Source organism: Corythoichthys intestinalis, chromosome 15, assembly GCF_030265065.1.
Source record: "Corythoichthys intestinalis isolate RoL2023-P3 chromosome 15, ASM3026506v1, whole genome shotgun sequence".
Lineage (NCBI taxonomy): Eukaryota > Metazoa > Chordata > Actinopteri > Syngnathiformes > Syngnathidae > Corythoichthys > Corythoichthys intestinalis.
In genome coordinates, this window is record NC_080409.1 from 27,329,594 (window position 1) to 27,345,493 (window position 15,900).

At 38.9% G+C, this 15,900-nt stretch overlaps 1 protein-coding gene across 2 annotated transcripts in view; it reads left to right on the forward strand.

The window, feature by feature from the left end:
* akap6 (A kinase (PRKA) anchor protein 6) overlaps window positions 1–15,900 on the forward strand; it is a 182,208-nt gene that overhangs the window by 12,099 nt on the left and 154,209 nt on the right. For both annotated transcript variants that reach the window (XM_057858801.1, XM_057858800.1), the window contains exons 4-7: window positions 14,484–14,593; window positions 14,726–14,882; window positions 15,011–15,556; window positions 15,638–15,880. In XM_057858801.1, the coding sequence (XP_057714784.1) occupies window positions 14,484–14,593; window positions 14,726–14,882; window positions 15,011–15,556; window positions 15,638–15,880 (1,056 nt within the window). The remainder of the gene's footprint in view (window positions 1–14,483; window positions 14,594–14,725; window positions 14,883–15,010; window positions 15,557–15,637; window positions 15,881–15,900) is intronic.

The following is a 15,900-nucleotide window of genomic DNA, read 5'->3' on the forward strand; positions in this document are numbered from 1 at the left end:
CAACATGACTCGGATGCTCAGATTTTAACTTCTCTCCCAGTTTTTATCTGGCACCGATTGAGGAAAAACCGGAGATATTACCGTAATTTCCTGAATATAACGCACACTTTTTTCCCCGAAATCAACTTGTAAAATCAAGGTGCACATTATACACGGGTACAGGGATGGAGACATACATATATACAATATATATATATATATATATATATATATATATATATATATATATATATATATATATATATATATATATATATATATATATATATATATATATATATGTATGTATGTATATATATATATATATATATATATATATATATATATATTTTAGGGGTGTCAAACGATTAAAATTTTTTAATCGAGTTAATTACTGCTTAAAAATTAATTAATCGTAATTCATCGCAATTCAAACCATCTATAAAATATGCCATATTTTTCTGTAAATTATTGTTGGAATGGAAAGATAAGACACAAGGCGGATATTTACGTACAACATACTGTACATAAGTACTGTATTGGTTTATTGTAACAATAAATCCACAAATGGCATTATTAACATTCTTTCTGTTAAAGTGATCCACGGATAGAAAGACTTGTAGTTCTTAAAAGACAAATGTTATAGTTACAAGTTATAGTAATTTTATATTAAAACCCCTCTTTATGTTTTTGTTTTGATAAAATTAGCAAAATTCTCCATCAAAAGTAGAGTTAATATAATAATAATAAGAATAAAAATAACAATAATAAGAATAGAGTGACCAAAGTCTGAATAAGTTTTACGTGTATTTTGCATAGCTATTTTGATATGGAATGCCAGTTCATTTTGCATTGTTGTTTAACTGTGAGAATAGGGCCACATTACCATAGACTCAAGTGCTTTTCTTTTTGTGAACATTATTTTTTTTGAGAGAGATAGGAATATTATTTTTGTTGTGCTTTCACTAAACGATACTTATGTTTGTTGTGAAGGAGAAGCTTATGCCAATAAACGGCGCGGTCCAAAGAACGCCTGTGTCCACTCGCCTTTATAAGACATACATCTCTGCACATATCTTATCTATCATAAAAGAAAGAAAACTTACCGAAATATGTGTGGAGCACAAATTGCAATTTGAATTGCATTGTGCATACAGCATAAACATCTCACAACTACTAATTCTCCCATGTTTAGAAGAAATAACATTAGTATGGAGTGGCGCTGCCCCCAAGCGGCCGGTGGCATTCTCTTCACTCTTAATGTCCATAAACGGCCTCATTGTAATCTGTTTGAGGCAATGTGCGAGCTGGTCATTCAGTGCATGCGTTAATTGCGTCAAATATTTTAACGTGATTAATCAAAAAAATAATTAACGCCATAATTTCGACAGCCCTAATATAAAGACTGATTTTTTTTTTTATTGACACGGCCATGTTGTGTTGAAGAAAACGTATGCAGCGATCCGTTGCCGACCATTACGGTACATGACGTCACCATTTTGTTTCGGTAATACTTAACTCTGATTGGTCGAATGATTTCGTCTGTGTTAAATTCTGCTTTTTTCACTCTTCATAAAGCACAGAATTTAGTTTCTTGAACTCATTTGAGTCAACGGTTATTGCGACTCGGCAACTCGGACCATAACAAACGTAACGCAACACAGACCTCCTGTGTCCGTCTACTATATCTGTCCCTCGGGAAACTCAAACCCAAATACCAATAGTTCCTCTTGTTACAGTCTACAGCGATTCGCTCTTTCCGATTTCTGACTTCAGTCCTCACTTTTATTTTACCGTATCAATCCATGGAAGAAACATTTATTCATCATGATGAAACGGGTTATACAGCAGCTTTTTAAAGAAAAGTCACATCTGTTTTGTTTTCTCCTGGATTCTGGTAAGTTGGAGAAGTTGTCAGATCATATTATATCCGTACATATTGTCAGTTTACGGTAATGATTTGAACTACCAATGTGCTATGCTTGTGCTGTTTCACCAGTCAGTAAAATGACATTTCTGTATCTGTACACGAGCTGTTTTCTTGTATTCTTCTATTTATTGGTGCTACAATTAGAGTGCGCGTTATACACGAGTAGAATAATTTCCCCTAGATTTTACAAGTAAATTTGGGGTGCGTGTTATACACGGGTGCGTCTTATATTCGGGAATTTACGGTATCCTTTTAATTTCAAAATAGTACGTTATGAAGGAACTCTTCACTATTCAAACTAGGAACTATTTTCTCCACCAGAGGGCAGTCGTGGTCTTTGGACGAGAAACGCTTCATTTATGTAATTTTTTTCTCTCGTTGGAATTCAATGATTTTTTTGGGGGGGGTATTTCTTTGGCTTAATGTGTTTATTCAATGGGTTATTGTACAGTATCATTACAACCATATAGATAACTTTGGAAAAAAAAAATCCAACGAAAATACAAGCAGTTTCTCACTTTTCAAGAGTACTTCTCTCTTTTGAGTTGAAATAGTAACAATGAAAGACGTGTGATTCGATTGTGAATCAGAACTGTTGAAAAGATAAACGCGACTCTTTATTCCCACCTGCTGGCAAAATATTAGAATGACATCAAGGGTAGACAACTTCATAAATTTATCATTTTGATGCAAAGCTATTCATTCAGCTATCATCATTGATAGTTCAGTATGATGAAAGTCATAAACAAGATACACAGAAAAATTGGTAAATGGAGAAAAAAAAACAAAAAAACAAAAACGTTAAATATGGCTTCAAACGGGTAATTGTTTTGTTCACCATAGTCCTCGTTTGCTCTGGCGTCATCTTGTGGTCATTATATCAAATTACAAGTTTCTTTGTGGGAAGTCCAATCCGCTTGGAGCGGCAGTGAGTATGTTCCAGTGCTGTTGACAGTGATAGATGTCCAATTAATTTGGACTGGGAGGGCTGCTTGCGACTCAGTCTTCCCAGTCTGAATGAATTGGACTTCTATTGCCGTCAATGGCATTCAGTGAGTTCAAAATACCTTGGTGTAATGCTTAAGAGCATGCTATTGTGAATGGAGTGAGCAGATCACGTGGCCAAAGGGCCAAATCACCACCGTCTTGCTTCTTTTTCTTCAGGTGCGACTTTATTTCCTCTTTTCGTGCTTTCTGCTTCCTTTTTTTGTCATCTTGTCACCAACGGGGCCTTATGCTGCTTCACAACCTTCACGGTGCCTCTCAAGGACGCTGTTGTAGAACCAATGGGCGTGTGTGTGTTGGAATGCCATTCCAAATGCTAACAGCTGCATGGGGAAAGTCATGGTTGCTCTGAGAGGGTAAAGCCACACACAAAGACAAACTACACAACGCTCTTCAATAGGCACAGAAACCTTTAAAAAAAAGTGCATGTACACATTTTACTTTAGGATTTTTTTGCAGCAGCAGAGGCAGAGATAATTTTTAATGAGTATTCAAAATCTTTTAAATGTGCTTATTTTACATATAAATATGATAAAAATAAATATTTTTTATTAAATGTAAATATCTATCTATCTATCTATCTATCTATCTATCTATCTATCTATCTATCTATCTATCTATCTATCTATCTATCTATCTATCTATCTATCTATCTATCTATCTATCTATCTATCTATCTATCTATCTATATTAGGGCTGTCAAATGATTACAATTTTTAATCGAGTTAATTACAGCTTAAAAATTAATTAATCGTAATTAATCGCAATTCAAACCATCTATAAAAATGCCATATTTTTCAATAAATTATTGTTGGAATGGAAAGATAAGACACAAGATGTATATATACATTCAACATACGGTACATAAGTACTGTATTTGTTTATTATAACAATAAATCAACAAGATGGCATTAAAATTATTAATATTCTGTTAAAGCGATCCATGGATAGAAAGACTTGTAGTTCTTAAAAGATAAATGTTAGTACAAGTTATAGAAATTTCATATTAAAACCCCTCTTAATGTTTTCGTTTTTATAAAATTGGTAAAATTTTCAATCAAAATATAAACTAGTAGCCCGCCATTATTGATGTCAATAATTACGCAATGCTCATGGGTGCTTAATTGCCTGATACACCAGACTCACCGCTGTTCCAGCTATTGAGTCTGGCCACCATTCAGCGGATACAATTTCCAGGGCGGAGCAAGCCACAGCAAACAGACAGCGGAGTGGACCAATCAGCGACGGGCAGACGTGACGTTAGTAAAACGACGAGGGCAGGACGAGGGACTTGCGCGCGAAGTAAACATACGAGGAGAGCGGAGTTTATTTAACATGGCTAGCGCGAGATAGACTGTTGTCAATGACTCGTGTCGATGTGTTTTTGGTAATTTTAAACTGATTTTACCGTGGATTGGAACATATTCTCGGCTCTCCTGTTCACCATCTGTGTTGTTGTGGAGACGACTTCCGACGCGCAAGAGTGACGTTGCTCGTTAAGAACACGTCATGCAAATAAACGAATCTGATTTGTCGATTGATTTTGTACCTGCTCGAGAGGCCGTTAATGGGCTGGTTCCCAGACTTTTCTCTCAGTGTTTGAAAAATACAGGGAGAACAGTCTGGCCGTGCCAGGCAAGGTGCTTAAGCCCATAAAATCAGTCGCACCCAAGCGCCAGCAGAGGGCGACAAAACTCCAAAAAACACAAGTAACAAGTTGGCATTGCACTGTGCTGTCATTTTAATCTGTTTGAGCGGGGCATGTGCGTTAGTTATGTCAAATATTTTAACCTGATTAATGAAAAAAATTAATTACCGCCCGTTAACGCGATAATTTTGACAGCCCTAATATACAGTATATATTTTAATTCATTGAACAGAAATATTAACATGCAATTTAAAAGAAATACAAAATAAAGGAAAAAGCTAACGTAATTAGCCTCATCTAGTCTTTCCTCTCCTGAATTAAAAAAAAAAATCATCTGAAAAATGTGTCAGCAGTTACTTGCAATCAATAGGTTACTCAGATTAGATTAAATTAACTATCGGTAGGTTATGTAATGTTAGAAGGTTACAGTACAAATATATAGTGAACATCTTTTTAAGTTTAACAGCGTGGAAATGAGACGTGCATGTATACTTGGAACGGCTTCAGACAGCTGTAAGCGATTATCCTCAGAGACTTTTGGCGGGTAATCAGTATCTGCATTAGAACTAGATGGCCATTTTACATCGGAGCAATTTGATAAACAATATGACAATCAATGGTCTGTTATTTGAAATTGCTATAATTTTTAAATGACTTGGTTTATCCATAGACTTCATAATGACTGACGGGTCAGATTCCACCTTCACTGCGCAACGCCTTTAAGTTGGGGGCCGCCCTACAGTCCACTTCAGTTATTCGCAGTCGGTCGCAGAGTCAACACATGCAGTGATCCAACGCCTGATTTAGGATTGAAAAAGTATGAAAGCTGTGTACTACATACAAACAGTAAGGATTGTGTCAGGAGTGATTTGTTTGAGGATTCAAGGTCATTTTTTATATTTTTCGTACCATGCATGCATTTTGAAAGTTGTGAAAAAAATCAATGGGAGAAATGAACCGCTACGGACTAGCATCATTCTTCGATATATTTTGGTAAAGTAAATGCAAACTGCCCGTTTTTTGCTTTTAACCAAGAATTGAGATTCTTTTACGTCCATATCTATAAAGAATTCAGGATTTAAGCATTTGTTCACAAGAATTTTCAACGTAAAAAGCTTTGTTCACATACGGCAGCTGCTAATTTCCTGACAGACTAGCCTAATAGTTCGCAATATTTACATAAAATAAATGCTCCCTGCACTTTTTTTTGTTGTTGTTGCTTTTAACCAAGAACCGAGACTGATTTACGTCCATATCTATGAAGAATTCAGGGATATAAGCATTTATTCACAAGAATTTTCAACGGAAAAAGCTCTTTGTTTACATATGGCGGCTGCTAATTTCCTTACAGACTAGCCTCATAGTTCGTAATATTTACTTAAAATAGATGCTACATGCATGGTTTTTTTGCTTTTAACAAAGAATCGGGACTGATTTAAGTCTATATCTATAAAGAATTCAGGGATTTAAGCATTTATTTACAAGAATTTTCATCGGAAAAGCTATGTTTACATATGGCGGCCGCCTCATTGAGTAACAGACTGGCATCATACTTCGACATATTTATATAAAATAAATGCTAACTGCACGTTTTTTTTTTTTTTTTTTTTTGCATTTTTCCAAGAATCGAGACTGTTTTACATCCATATCTATGAAGAATTTGGGGATTTAAGCATTTATTCACAAGAATTTTCTCCGGAAAAGGTCTGTTTACATAAAGCGGCTGCTAGCTACATTTACTAACAGTCTAGCATTGTACTTCGACATATTTCCGTAAAATAAATGCTAACGACACGTTTTTGTTGTTGTTGCTTTTAACCAAGAATCAAGACTGTTTTACATCCATATCTATAAAGAATTCAGGGATTTTAGCATTTATTCGCAAGAATTTTCAACGAAAAAAGTTCCTTGTCTGTGATTTTACTCGGTCAGCTTTGACGGCCTCACCAACAATGCAGGCCCCCTATTTATCGGTCCCGCGGAGGGTAAACTGTACACCAAGCTTGCATACCATGGCAGCACGTCGGCCGTGAATGAACACCTGAAGCTCCATATAACGACATCTTTTTATTGAAGTCGCCTTTATGTTGGTCGTACGACAGAGTTTTAGGGGTTAATGTCAGGCTAATGTAGCCGAATAACGTTGCTGCCTCCGTTAAAATCAACAATATTGAAAGCATCTTGTGTTTTAGACTCGGCTTTTGCAAATAAGGAAATCCTTATTATTTTGCTTCATGTACATCAAATTATTATCAATTGAATAATTTATACTAATGCTTCGTCGTAGCTCCTAGCGAAGGGACACGTAAGTGCGTAACGGCTCACAGCTACATTACTCCTATGTATTAATGTGACTTTTTTTTTCCTATTAGCAATATTACGACTTAAATCTCGTTCTTTTTAAAAAATGTATCTATTTGGCCCTAATACTCGGTCGTAGCGAGGGCATTATTAATATTTTTTTCACGTCCTTCACGCCAGTGATACGTGACACTTATTTATCTAGTCTGCTGGTGCTCACTCTAATGCTGAAAACAATATAGACATACCACAAAAAGAGAAAGTAAGAATTGTTTTGAATCCTGTTGGAAAAGTAAAGCCACTGTTTTCTGAATCTGTTTACATTCCATTATTTTGCACTAGTTAATGCCATCAGCATTTGACCTCGTTATTTATGTGTGAATTATTATTGTTATTTATGTGTTTATTTGTGCTTTAATATAGAATTTAAGTGTTCCAAAATGTTTTTCCTGAATGAATAATCATCAACAAAAATTGAATTGCAAGATTAGTAAAAAAAAAAAAGTTTAAAAAAAGTTCATTAAAAAATTACATTAGACTAGTCGACTAATCGTTAAAAAAGTCTGCGGACTAATTGGGAGAAAAAAAATCTTTTGGGACAGCCTGACTTCCCACCTCTGCTGCTAGTTACTTACGTGACTCCGCCTTTAGACATGTAGCCTTATTTATGTGTCTACATAATGCAGACCACATGGTTCTGACAGCAATTGTTCAGCAAATGTCAATGGAACGGTTTTCAGATCCGGAAATTTTATTATACAGTGATGCAAATAAGTATTTAGTCAACAACTAATTGTGCAAGTTTCCCCACTTGAAAATATTAGAGAGGCCTCTAATTGTCAACATGGGTAAACCTCAACCATGAGAGGGAGTATGTGGGAAAAAAAACAGAAAATCACATTGTTTTATTTTTAAAGAATTTATTTGCAAATCATGGTGGAAAATAAGTATTTGGTCAATACCAAAAGTTCATCTCAATACTTTGTTATATACCCTTTGTTGGCATTAACGGAGGCCAAATGTTTTCTGTATCTCTTCACAAGCTTTTCATACACTGTTGCTGGTATTTTAGGCCCATTCCTCCATGCAGATCTCCTCTAGAGCAGTGATGTTTTGGGGCTGTCGTTGGGCAACACGGACTTTCAACTCCCTCCACAGATTTTTTTATGGGGTTGAGATCTGGAGATTTTCACTCAAAATTTCTCGATACATGGCCCCATTTATTCTTTCCTTTTCCCAGATCAGTCCTCCTGGTCCCTTTGCAGAAAAACAGCCCCAAAGCATGATGTTTCCACCCCCATGCTTCACAGTGGGTATGGTGTTCTTCGGATGCAATTCAGTATTCTTTCTCCTCCAAACATGAGAACCTGTGTTTCTACCAAAAAGTTCTATTTTGGTTTCATCTGACCATAACACATTCTCCCAGTCCTCTTCTGGATCATCCAAATGCTTTCTAGCGAACCGCAGACGGGCCTGGACGTGTACTTTCTTCAGCAGGAAGACACGTCTGGCAGTGCACGATTTGAGTCCCTGGCGGCGCATTGTGTAACTGATAGTAGCCGTTGTTACTGTGGTCCCAGCTCTCTGTAGGTCATCTACTAGGTCCTCCCGTGTGGTTCTGGGATTTTTGTTCACCGTTCTTGTTAGCATTTTGACGCCACGGGGTGAGATCTTGCATGGAGGCCCAGATCGAGGGAGATTATCAGTGGTCTTGTATGTCTTCCATTTTCTAATAACTGCTCCCACAGTTGATCTCTTTACACGAAGCGTTTTACCTATTGCAGATTCAGTCTTCCCAGCCTGGTGCAGGTCTTCAATTTTGTCTCTGGTGTCCTTCGACAGCTTTTTGGTCTTGGCCATAGTGGAGTGTGGAGTGTGACTGACTGAGCTTGTGGACAGGTGTCTTTTATACTGATAATGAGTTAAAACAGGTGCCATTAATACAGGTAACGAGTGGAGCATCGTTAGACCTCGTTAGAAGAAGTTAGACCTCTTTGACAGCCAGAAATCTTGCTTGTTTGTAGTTGACCAAATACTTATTTTCCACTCTAATATGGAAATAAATTCTTCAAAAATCAAACAATGTGATTTTCTGTTTTTTTTTTTTTTCCACATTATGTCTCTCACGGTCGAGGTTTACCCATGTTGACAATGACAGGCCTCTCTAATCTTTTCAAGTAGGAGAACTTGCACAATTGGTGGTTGACTAAATACCTATTTGCCCCACTGTATTTGTACATTATGACACTGGTCAAGTAATATTTTTTGGGCATGAAAAATGTAAGTTGTGGAATAGGGCGTGAGAATGGCCTGAAATGCATGAAAAACAAGCTCAATGTGTGAGAGTTGAGAAATCTCTATGAGTATGTATGTTATTTTTTGCTTTGTATGTGTTTTAAAGTGTGTGTACAATACATTGTGTGTGTGCTGTGTTGACGTACACTCGTGTGTGTCTTACATTGCTTGTGTGTAAGGCTGTGTTTGTGTTGGGGGTATGTGTGTGTGTCTGTCTGCTTTTTATGTTGCATTGGGGGTTCGTCTGTGCGTATATACCGTATATGTGTGTTGTGTGCATGAACTTGTAAGTATGTTTGCGTCTGTATGCCTTATGTGTCTTTTCGTGTTTAACTGTTACTATGTGTTAACCCTGACCATTGGGTTTGAGGTGTCTGAGTGACATGCCACCAAAAATAACTTGCAACTGTTGCCCCCCCCCCACCCCACAATAACCCAACACCCAATGAAGAAGCAGGTCAACATGCTCACACTGTAACTGTAACACAGTTAGACACACACACACTCATGCACACCCAGTCAGAGTGAGTGTGTCATCCGCATGGAAGTTTGAAGCGTCCACTTCCACGTGTCAGCTTCTAATTTTTGACCACAGAAAAAAACACAAAATTAAGGTAAGAGACACAGCATGTGTTTGAGTGCGTATATGTACTGCAAAATATGTGAGAAAACAATAGTGTGTTATGTTTGTTATGCACGAGCTGTCAGGAAGTTCAGTGGATCACGTGATGACCACGCCTTGTTACTGTGATGATTTCGGAGTGTGGTTGCTAAGGTTACGCTGTGTTCAGGTACTCTAAAAGGAGGCGTTACATACTTTGGGTGTAAAAGTTGAGTTGTTGCGCTCATGTTGATTGTGTTGTGTTCCAGTTTGATTTTGTTGTTAAAAAACTTTCAGTGCCATTGACGGCAACAGACGTCCAATACATTTTGATCGGGAGGCCAAAAAAGGACTGTTGGTCAAAATGGATCGGATGTCTGTCGTCAACGACAGCCAATGAGTAAGGTGTGTTTCCATGGAAACTTCCCAAAAACACCTAATGTTAATCGCAAAGATTTTGGTTTGCGCTTTGAGTCTAAAATGAAAATTCATGCGAAGAACCTTCTGACAGTTTTTTACTAATGTATCGCTTTGCAAAATTCAACCTTGGAGTCGCCACCTTTGAAGCGGACCCATCAGACACACATGCGTGTGCGCGTTTGACGTGTGGGAGGAGTTTGAAGGTTATTGGCTCAAATGGCCGTCTTTTGATGTCTTTTGGTGTCTTTGATGTTGACGAGGAGGACGACGATACGACCTGAAGCCCGCCGTCGAAACATCACCACGGCAATGCAGCTTGATTGACACGTGTGCGTTTAAATGTGTGTCCCTGCAAGTCAGCATGTATGTGCATATGTGTATGAGTGTGTGATTAGCTCCCAACAGATGTAAGATCTTACAAATGAGTTGAGATAGAGAAAAACAGACTTGCGGTTAATTTAAACAGATGTGCATGTGAGCCCATTAGCATATGAAAGCAGTTTGTGTGTGTGAGAACAAGTATTAGAAAGACACAACAAGGCTCTCATCAGTGTTTAACAGCAACTTGACCACACTTTGATGACAAACTTTGCATGCGAGTGTGCGTGTGTTAATGTAATGTAATTCATAACACCCCCTCAGGCGCTTCTCGATCTCCCAGTGGGTCGTTTTTGACGCACAGGCGTTTGTACTCTGGTGTGTTGAGATGAAAGCGTGGGTGTGCCAGTTCGATTCCCTGGTGGTGCAAGACACGCAATACTTTGATGTGACAGGTCGCAAGTCAGTAAGTGCTTCCATTTGATGCCGGTAGAACTTTAGACATCAGAGTTTCCAGAATGGTTTAATTCGAAAGTGGTACTATATGTCCAGGAAAAAATATGAGGTGCTATATTAAGGAATTGCTGAGGTGATTAAGTCAATGATAACAGAAGAATGATGTATGTTTAGGAAAAATATGGAGGAAAATGAAGGTGGTATGTTTATCGGAAACAGGGTTTCCCCTACAGATTAAAGATTGTGGTGCACCGCCACACCAAAATAAAAGCCGCCATGCCTTGCAAATGAGATGGTTTTTATTTTTTTATGTTAATTTTTTGCTGTTTCAAACTAGCGGCAGCCTAGTGTGAGGGTTCAGCGGCAACCCATTCATTGTGTATTTTGGATCGGACTTTTCAGTGAAAGAGAGCCATTGACGGATGTCTTGGGTGGAACAGAATGAATGAATTTGAATTGAAGTTGAATGAATTGAGTTGAATGAATTTGTGCTGCTGTGCTTTTTTTAAAAGTATCGCGAGCTCTGGGAGACTTGAAAAATGACTCTCATACATCTCCTTGTTGAGCTAAATGGTACCTCGATGTGCGTTTGTGTGGAAATGTAGTTCACGAACAACAACAAAAAAACTATTCACCTTCTCACCGAAACTAGTAAAACTCTTTACACGGCTATCATAATTTCCTCCTACTCCTTGAAATAGGTAAAGTCTTTTCTCATGCAACAATGAAAAATAAGCGCTTTGGTGCTTGGGACTATAGTAAATATGCTTCCATGCTTTTCACTTCCTGACAGCGTCTATGTCAGACTACGTGGCTCTTTCTGTTTTGCGCTTGCCGTGGACCGGTCTTCACACTGGGCTGACGCTTGTCCACGGTCTTGACACTGGGCTGACGCTTGTGTGAAAAGGCCTTTGAGATTTAAAGAAAAAATTTAATTTATAATTTGTATACTTTAATAATACATCTAAATGAATATATATTCCCTAGCTCATTATTTACGCACTATTTGCCAGAAGTCATCTGAAATTGCACGTTAAATACAAATTGTTCTTTTACACGCTTTATTTTGAAAATCACACCGGTTCTCCTGTTGCAAGCTTGTGCCTGACTACGTGGCGCGGAGTTGGAAATTGGGAGAAAAATCCACAGAAAGGTATTTTAAGTTAATGAATGTAATTCTGGCTGACACTGACATAACGTTCTGTATGGCGTATGTTTGACCGGAATCGTAATTTCAGATGAGTATGTTGAAGTATTTAGAAAAGATTTAAGCTTTCAACAGACGAAGGTTCGTTAACGGAAGGACTATTATTGTTGTGGTAATGTAGTATGTATTAGCGCCAAATAAAAGGAAAAAAAGACTACGAGATGTAAATTGTAATATTGCTACGAGAAAAAAAGTCGTATTATTACGTAGGAGTAATGTAGCTGTAATCAGCTACGCATTTTAAGTACATGTATCGTAGCTAAGAGCTACGACATTAGCGTGGCTAATGAAATATTTCAAATCGTTCATCTTGGGGGAAAAAATGCGGGAAAAAAAATCTCATTTGTCATGGTATGAAGCAATTTTGCCGCGGTGCGACATGGTGAGGCTGTCCGAGTCCGATGCAGCCCACCACCACAGCTTGAAAAATCCTAGGGGAAACCCTGGGAAAAAAATGGATGTGGCATATTCAAGAAAATAGGGGTGTTATGTTTAGTCTAGGGCTGTCACGATTAAAAATTTTAATCGAATTAATTACAGCTTAAAAATTAATTAATTGTAATTAATCGCAATTCAAACCATCTATAAAATATGCCATATTTTTCTGTAAATTATTGTTGGAATGGAAAGATAAGACACAAGACGGATATATACATTCAACATACGGTACATAAGTACTGTATTTGTTTATTATAACAATAAATCGACAACATGGCATGAACATTATTAACATTCTCTTAAAGCAATCCATGGATAGAAAGACTTGTAGTTCTTAAAAGATAAATGTTAGTACAAGTTATAGAAATTTTATATTATAACCTCTCTTAATGTTTTCGTTTTATTAAAATTTGTAAAATTTTCATTCAAAAAATAAACTAGTAGCTCACCATTGATGATGTCAATAATTACACCATGCTCACTCATGGTACTAACCCATAGAATCAGTTTGACCCAAGCGCCAGCAGAGGGCGCCAAAGACCAAAAAACAAGTAACAAGCGGACATTACACTGTACTGTCATTTTAATTGTTTGAGCGCGGCATGTGCGTTAATTGTGTCAAATATTTTAACGCGATTAATTTAAAAAATTAATTACCGCCCGTTAACACGATAATTTTGACAGCCCTAGTTTAGTCATATGAAGGAAATATTTTTAGGAAAAACATATTTGTGAAAATGGAGGTGGTATGTTTAGAAAAAATTAAAATGGTATTTTGGGGCAAATGGGGCTGGTATGTTTAGGAAAAGGACGGTAGTATATTCAGGAATAACACAAGTGGTATGTTTGAAAATTGTAGTTAGCCTGTAGGGAAAATGCCTGTATGGGTTTTCTCTGGGTACTCCGGTTTCCTCCCACATCCCAAAAACATGCGTAGTAGGGTGATTGAACACTCCAAATAGTCCGTAGATCTGAGTATGCGTGAGTGGTTGATTGTCTCATTGTTACCTACAATCCAGGGTGTATCCCGCCCTCTGCTCGTAGTTAACTGGGATAGTGTCTGGCACCCTTGCGACCCTTGTGAGGACAAGTGGCATGGAAGATGAATGAAGGAATGTTTAGGGAAACATGGAGGTGGTATGTTTAAAAAATTGGTGGTGTGTTTATGAAAAAATGCAGGTATTTTATTTTGGAAACAACTGTGGTGTTATCTTCAGGAAACAATTGAGGCGGTATGTTTAGAGAAAATGGAGGTGTTAAGTTTAGGAAAAAATACGGGTGTTAGAATTAGGAAACTTAAAGTGGACTTGCATGGGATCCCATCTGGACTTTCATTGCCAGCTGACCTGACTGCATGGCTTCTGACATGGTTCCGTTTTAGACTCACTTGCCTTTGGACTGCCGTCAACGGGTCGTTAACTCAGCCACCACACTTGCCTATCTGACAGCATGCCTAACCCATATTCTCTGCTGGCCAGTGCTGGTCCCGCCCACAGCGGTGCTGAGAGACGGTTGATTTGCTCAGCTCACAGTGAGTCTAAAGATCTCCTGTGGGCTCAGAATCAAGTAGGCAATCTCGTCTAATGTTTCTCCCTGTGCGCCCTCATGTGTGTATTTTTAGTCATATGACTCACGGGTTGACCCACTGGGCATGTTTTCAGCACTTGATGAACACAAGGACCAGAACCTTAATTTGGACTTGTATTAAATTTCAGAAATCAACATGTATATAATTGTGTTGTAGGTTTACTGAGAAAGCAAGAAGTAGAGTGTACAAAAAAGAAAGATGTGTCTAAATGTGGAAACATGATCACATGGTCACGTGATCACATGGATTAAATACTGTTTATCCCTACTGTGATCAGGTGATGCGTTGTGTTTTCAGGACATCTGTGAGGACATCTCTGACCATGTGGAGCAGATCCATGCTCTCCTGGAGACCGAATTCTCCCTCAAGCTTCTGTCCTACTCCGTCAACATCATAGTAGACATCAGGTGACCAGCACCAAAGTTCCACCAAAACACAAACACAAAATGCAAAAAAAACCCCACAAAATGCATATGCACATATACCCCCCCACACACAAACACACTATGTATCGTTAATGTGTTTGTGTACCTGTTCAGGACAGTGCAGCTTCTGTGGCATCAGCTAAGGGTTTCGGTTCTGGTCCTGAAGGAGCGTCTCCTTCAAGGTCTGCAGGACCCCAACGGAAACTTCACTAGGCAGACCGACATTCTGCAGGCCTTCAGCCAAGACCCTGAACAGGAACAACAGCACCAGGTATGCGCTACAATAACCTCCTTACCAACCTCAGGTGGTATGTTCTCGACTTGATCACTAGCTTTCTAACTCTATGTTCATTTGCCCCCCCCTTGTACCCCACTCACCAAGTTGCTCTTGTTCTTCAGACTCGTCGGCTTGATGCCCTGACGGAGGTGGATGATTGTGGTCAGCTGACCATCCGCTGTAGCCAGGACTATTTCTCGCTGGACTGTGGCATCACGGCCTATGAACTGAGCGACTACAGTCCAGGTGACGAGCCGGCAATCCGGGAAAACCAGGGCCAGGATGAGGACGCCACCCAGGAGACAGATGAGATTCAGAATGTTGGTTCAGAAAAGAGAGAGGAATGTGAACTACTAGTGACGTCTAGTGATTCATTACGCCACACCCATCCTACTGCGGGAGACATCAATCAGAGCGAGGCTGCAAAGCCTTGTGTGCCAGGTGACAGCCAGAACACAGAGCCGTTGTTTCCGAAGAGAGACGCTCTAATCTCAGACGAGGTGAAGGACACCAGAGCTGTCTCTCAGCTAAAAGTCCAAACCGAACTCAGCCACAGTACCATTGCCACTCTCGTGGATCCCATCATGGATCCTCTCATGGATCCTCTGGATCGTTCCAAGTTCTGGTTAGAGTTGGACTCTGTTTCACAAGATGTCCACAACCTGAAGGTTTGTCTCACATCTATGTCAAAGCTTTGAGTCTTTGTGGTTTGTAGCCCATATTCAAGTTTTATCTCATCGACGGTCCAGAGAGTTCACGTGAAGACAGACGGGAAATCTTTTGGAGCCTCCTCGCCTCCACAGCAAAAGGCCTTCCAGAGAAATCGAGTACATCCCGGCGCTCACGGCAACGGTGACTCAGACTCCTCTGCACCATCACCAACCAGAGAGCACATCATGTACTCGGACCTGGAGGCCAGTGGGGAGGAGTCAGACCCCAGACCATCTCCTGGCAAGATGCCATCCAGGCTAGGAAAGCAGAGAGGACACAATGTGAGCAGTCAGTTCTTTCA